The sequence below is a fragment of the Sminthopsis crassicaudata genome, chromosome 1 (genome assembly GCF_048593235.1).
Source record: "Sminthopsis crassicaudata isolate SCR6 chromosome 1, ASM4859323v1, whole genome shotgun sequence".
Taxonomy (NCBI): domain Eukaryota; kingdom Metazoa; phylum Chordata; class Mammalia; order Dasyuromorphia; family Dasyuridae; genus Sminthopsis; species Sminthopsis crassicaudata.
Window position 1 is genome coordinate 744,039,885 of NC_133617.1, and position 6,032 is coordinate 744,045,916.

The following is a 6,032-nucleotide window of genomic DNA, read 5'->3' on the forward strand; positions in this document are numbered from 1 at the left end:
TCATAACTAAGAATGTGAATGGGATGAACTCTCCCATAAAATAAAGGCATATAGCAAAGTGGGTTAAGAACCAAATTCCTACAATTTGCTTTTTATAAGAAACACATTTGAAACACACACACACACACACACACACACACACACACACACACACAGAGAGAGAGAGAGAGAGAGAGAGAGAGAGAGAGAGAGAGAGAGAGAGAGAGAGAGAGATACAAGGTACAAGACTGGAGCAGAATCTATAATGCTTCAGTTAAAGTAAAAGAAAAAAGCATAACTAGTAATCATGATCTCAGACAAAGCAAAGGCAAAAATAAATCTAATTAAAAGAGACGAAGAAGGAAATTACATATTGCCAAAGGTACCCTAGACAACAAAGTAATGGCAGTATTATATATATATTGACCAAATGGTATAGCATCCAAATTTCTAAAGAAGTTAAATGATTTACAGGAAGAAACAGACAGTAAAACTATACTAGTGAGAAATCCCAATTTTTTCCTCTCAGAACTAGATAAATCTAAGCACAAAGTAAATGAAAGAATTTAAGAGGTAAATAGAATTTTAGAAAAGTTAGATATGAGAGATCTCTGAAGAAATTTAATGGGGATAGAAAGGAATATTTTTTTTCTCAGTGGTATGTAACACTACACAAAAATTGACACATATTTGGGAATATAAACATCATGATTAACACAGAAAGGCGAAATATTAAATGTACTCTTTTCAGATGATTATGCAATAAAAATTATATGTACTAAAAGGCAGTGGAAAGATAGATCAAGAAATAATTGGAAATTAACTAATGTAATGCTAAAGAATGAGTAGGTCAAAGAGGTTCCAAAGTCTTTTCACATTTACTAATGCCTTTAACCTTCAAACATTCTTATGGGGTAGGAATGACCAGGATCTATTTATTATTTTTTTTTTTAGCTTTTTAAAGTAATTTCTTGACAGTTTGATTGGAGTGGCACTGAATAAATAGATTCATTTAGATAGAATTGTCATTTTTTATCATATTAGTTTGGCCTTGATGAGCACTTGATATGCTTTTTTTTTTAGGCAATTGGGTTTAAGTGACTTGCCCAGGGTCACACAGCTAGGAAGTGTTAAGTATCTGAGACCAGATTTGAACTCGGGTCCTCCTGAATTCAGGGCTGGTGCTCTATCTACTGTCTCACCTAGCTGCCCCTTTGATATTCTTCCAAATTTTTTAGATCTGACTTTATTTGTGTGAAAAGCATTTTGTAATTGTGTTTATATAGTTTTGGCTTTGTCTTGGCAGGTAGATTCTCAGATATTTTATATTATCTATAGTTATTTTAAATGGAATTTCTCTTTCTATCTCTTGCTGCTAACTTTATTGGTAACAGAAATGCTGATGATTTCTGTGGATTTATTTTATATCCTGCAATTTAGCTAAAGTTGTTAATTGTTTCTAGTAGTTTTTTTAGTTGATTTTTTAGGATTCTTTAAGTATACCATCATTATCATCTGCAAAGAGTGATAATTTTGTTTTCTCATTACCTACTTTAATTTATTCAATTTCTTTTTTTCTCTTATTGCTAATGCTAACATTTCGAATACAATTTTATTGAATAGTAACGGTGATAGTGGGCAACCTTATGATAATGGTCAGAAGTAGTTCGTAGTAATAGTAATAATGGCCAATATTTGTATAGCACTTTAAGGTTTGCAAAGCACTTTATATAGAGTTACTCATTTGATCCTAGGCACAGACTCTAAGAGTCGGGGAGACATGAGTTGAAGTCTTGCCTTTGCCATATGCTGGCTGTGTTACTCAGAATGTCCTAAGACTATAAACTACAGCATGGATACTTCTTTGCATTGATAGAAGGTCACTGGGAATTCCCTAGACAGAAGAACTCACAGATCTAGACCCCCACCCATCATCCAAAGATAATCATTACTCTCAAGAGAAAATAGAGGTTAAGCAAGAATTATGGAACATCACTATTCACATAGCTAATGAATGTGAGATGGAAGACTTCTTCCAAAATCTTATATTATTAACAAGAAATCTGCAAAGCCAAAGCATATCAGGCAGACTGGATAGGAGAATAGAGGTGGAATATGACTGAGGAAGATAAAAGGAAAACAATCTGGGACTGCTGGCTGCCACATGAGGAGAAACTACTTACTCAATAGTCGGTGGAGTTTCCGTCTTGGTCATGAATACACAGTTGACCACAATTGTCATCATGATGAAGAAACTGAACAGGGTGAGGAGGATTTGTTAAGGAGAATGTGTGACTGATTTCAGTGGGGACAAGAGACTTCCTTCCTAGGCTTGTGGATGATTCAATGAACAGCTTCAACAAGTCTCTATTGAGAAGGAGGGAGGGCCTGGAAGCCTTTGCTTAGCTATGCTCCCTGAAAGTCCTCTCACAGGACACTTGCTTGGCTAGCAGGGCAGCCTTCCCCAGCTTGTCCATACTCTAAGGAGACTGGACTAGTTTTCAGAATGCAGGTGCACTCACTTACTCTGATGTCAGGTAATCTGCTATCAGGCAATAGCTACTTACAGGGGAAAAGGAAAGGAGGAGTTTCTTAAGGCAATTTGATTGATATGGAGAAGTATTTGCTAATATTTAAAATAGAATAATAATAACAATAACAGTGAGCCCTATCTACGTAGCACTTTCATGTTTGCAAAGAGATTTTAGGATATGCTCCCATAAGAGCCACATCATGTCATATTATTGTCCCCCTTTTATAGATGGAGATACTGAGGTTCAGAGCTGTAGAATGACTTAGATCAAATACCAAGCAAAAAAGCTGTGGAAGTGCTAGGAGAAACTTGGGACCCGTTAAGTTTAAAATAAATTAATTCTCTTGGAATATCAAGTGACCATTTATTTTTTGTATTTAATCATCCGCCCCCCAAAAAGTAGATTTTTTATCAGAACATTGGCCTGAAGCTGTTCCTGGGAAAGTCAGAGAAATGGATGGGGGAAGAACTCACCCTTTTGTGTCATTTGGGAGCTTCCTTTCTGAATAATTTTCTTGCAAATTAGATGAATGTCTGTTATTAAAAACAGAAACCTTTTTTGAATGTTCAAAAACAGGGGAAGGGACTCAGTGGATACAACACTAGGCCCAAAGTAAGGAAGACCTGAGTTTAAATTCAGCCTCAGGCACTTATTATATGATCCTGTGCAAGCCAATTAGCCTCAGTCTGCCTAAGTTTCCTCCCCTATAAAATAGGATAATAATGGAACTTATCTCCCATGGTGGTTTTGAGGATCAAGTGAGATAATATTTATAAAAGTATTTAGCATAATATCTGACACATAGTAGGCGCTTTATAAATTGTTATTAAATTTTTATTAAATGGAACATCTTGGTTTTTTTTTTTTTTTAATTATACTTGTGATTTCATTAGTGTGGGGAATTCCTGGGCAACTCCCTTTCCTACAGATCAGCTGAATCAGCATCTCTCCCCTTTTAAATCTTCCCTTTTAAAAACATTGCAGGATTTGAGGTGAGCTGAATGTTCTGTCTCAAGAGGACACAGAAACACATGTGGCACCAAGACCCAGATACACTCCATTTCCTTAAAAGGGAAAAAAATCCATCATAAAGGATATGAATGGACCGATACTTTGATGGCGGCTCTCCTGATGGGATGGAAAGGACTGAGTAACCCCAAAGCCCAGGTCGCACTGAACCGGAAGATTGTCCGCCCTTTGTTTAGCACTATAAATGTCTGTTAAAACAAAAGTATAAAATCAAACCTAAGTAACCAAGCAGACCTGCCTCACAAGGGAACTTATTTACCTATACACCCGTCCAATGCTGATGCAAAAGTAGAGGATGCCCGGATCCTCCTCCCCAGGAGAATCAAGTCCCTTCTGATAGCTGATTAAAAGGTACCATATACCCACACTGATCCTGTGGGTCCCAGTGGTGGGCCGAGGTTATCTTTTTAGACCAGCGATCACTGTAAATCAAAGGTTTCTGTTTATTAAAGCTTTTTATTTTTCAAGACACATGCATGTATAATTCTTTGACATTAACCCTTGCAAAACCTTGTGTTCCAATTTCCTTTCCTTTCCCCCTCCCCTCCCCTAGATGGCAAGTAGTCCAATATATATTAAATGTGGTAGAAATATATGTTAAATCCAGTATATGCATACAAATTTATACAATTATCATGCTGCACAAGAAAAATCAAGTCAAACCAGAAAAAAAAGATGAGAAAGAACAAAATGCAAGTGAACAACAACAAAAAGAGTGAGAATACTATGTTGTAATCCCCATTCAGTCCCCATAGTCTCTCTTTGGGTCCATCACAAGCTCATTGGAACTGCCCTGAATCATCTCATTGTTGAAGAGAGCCTTGGCCATCAGAACCGAAATCAAAGGTTTGTAAGAGGCAAAGATATACCTGGATAATGTGTCACTGAGATTGAAGGCCACTCTTGGTGCAAGAAAGACTTGCATTAGAATTCTGCCTCTGACACATAATCACTTCTCAAGGCTCCAGGCAACCTTCTAAGACCAGGTGCCAATCTGCCTTGGTTCCATTTGGGAATACCCCCACTTTGATAAAATCGGATCTAAATAATAATAAAATCACAGGTTAAAAAAGGACAAAATAAAATGTCTGGCACAGAAATGCTTCCTCCTGCTCAAGCCTGGCTTTAGCACCGCTTTTTTGGTTCAGTTATGAAAATCAAGCCTTGAAGGTACAAAGGACAACCAATATGGTCATGCTCCTCAAAGCCATCCACTTTGATACCGTCTAGTTCCCCTAATCTTTTCCTGCTCTTCTCACCCTGGCTTAGCTCTCCTCTTCTTCTCCTGGCAGCAAGCACTCAGCTTTGTCACTAGCATCAGATAATCCCGTGAATGATTCCTACCAGACTCTGTCTTAGGACAGGAACATCCTCTGCTACTGACTGTTCTGCCCAGGGCTATCTTAGTGAATGAAAACAAAGGTTACAGCACAAAACTTTTGACCATGCTCCTTAGAAAGTTAACCATGCTTGTGTTCCTTCTGCCCATCTCCGCCCACAGATTGAGCACCCCGTAAAAGTGGAAGACTAAGAGCAAGGAGGGAGTGACAAGGACGAGTTATAAGATGTTGAAGGCCATCAACCCTGACTATCTTCAGTTTCAGGGTCTCTTTTACAATCTGGTTCCTTGATTATTGGGACCAAATTCTCACAATTATGGGGGCCAAAGCACTAACCTGGCTCCTTTCTGTTTCATTCCTGGAGTTTTGCAAAATGATCTACTAGAGTTCCTCATATGTAAATAATGAGGAAAAGGCAGCCCCAGGTTGGCTTGTGGGGCTTTTGAAGAGTGTGTGGGTATGTCAAAACTATCACAAAAGCTTTGGGTCACAAAAGAGGGTCAAAGGTCTTTGCAAAAGGCCCATGGCCAGACCTTTGGGACTTCCCAGTCACAGTATCAGTATGAGCACAAAGTAACACCTGAGTCAGGCTCTGGCTCTTGGGATCTTACCTTGTGGTTTTTGTAAAAGGGGTCCAGGTCCTCCAGGGGCTCCCCCACCAATTCTGGGGGAAGTTCTCCATAGAACTTGGGCAGCTGGTTGCAGGCCTTTAGGTCCAGCTGGGGTCGGAGCTTCTCTTCTTCCGTCTTTGAGTCTTTCTCCTCCTCCCCCTCATGTTCCTTCTTCAACTTGTTCTGAAGTTTCTCCTCCTCGATCCGCCTTTCAATAGCAGCCAAAGATTCGGGAGTAAAAGGGTGGAAGTTGTTTGTCTCCAGGGAGCCAAAGGGATTTTCCATCTTTTCATTCTTCTTCAGAAAGAGTTTTTAATTCCTAATAGATGAAATGACTGGGAAAAAAGAATGGCAGTGACCACAATGTCTGGGAACTGGAAGACAAGAAGACTTCAGTTAAGTGAGTGGTAGTGGACCTTTGAGCATCTCCAGATCAGCATGGCCAAAACAGAGCTTATTCTCCACCTTCTTCCCCCAGCACTAGCCTTCTCCAAACCACCCCGATTCTACCAAGGGCACCAGCATCCTTTCCAGCACAC

General features: G+C 39.1%; 1 protein-coding gene across 1 annotated transcript in view; it reads right to left on the reverse strand.

Annotated features, from left to right (window-relative positions):
- The window catches only part of SCN10A (sodium voltage-gated channel alpha subunit 10), a 90,013-nt gene extending 84,235 nt beyond the window's left edge, over positions 1-5,778 (reverse strand). Inside the window, exons 1-3 of the mRNA XM_074289216.1 lie at positions 5,494-5,778; positions 3,612-3,730; positions 2,163-2,243 (exon numbers count right to left, since the gene is read on the reverse strand). Coding sequence (XP_074145317.1) covers positions 2,163-2,243; positions 3,612-3,730; positions 5,494-5,778 — 485 coding nt within the window. The remainder of the gene's footprint in view (positions 1-2,162; positions 2,244-3,611; positions 3,731-5,493) is intronic.
- Positions 5,779-6,032: the final 254 nt, after the last annotated feature.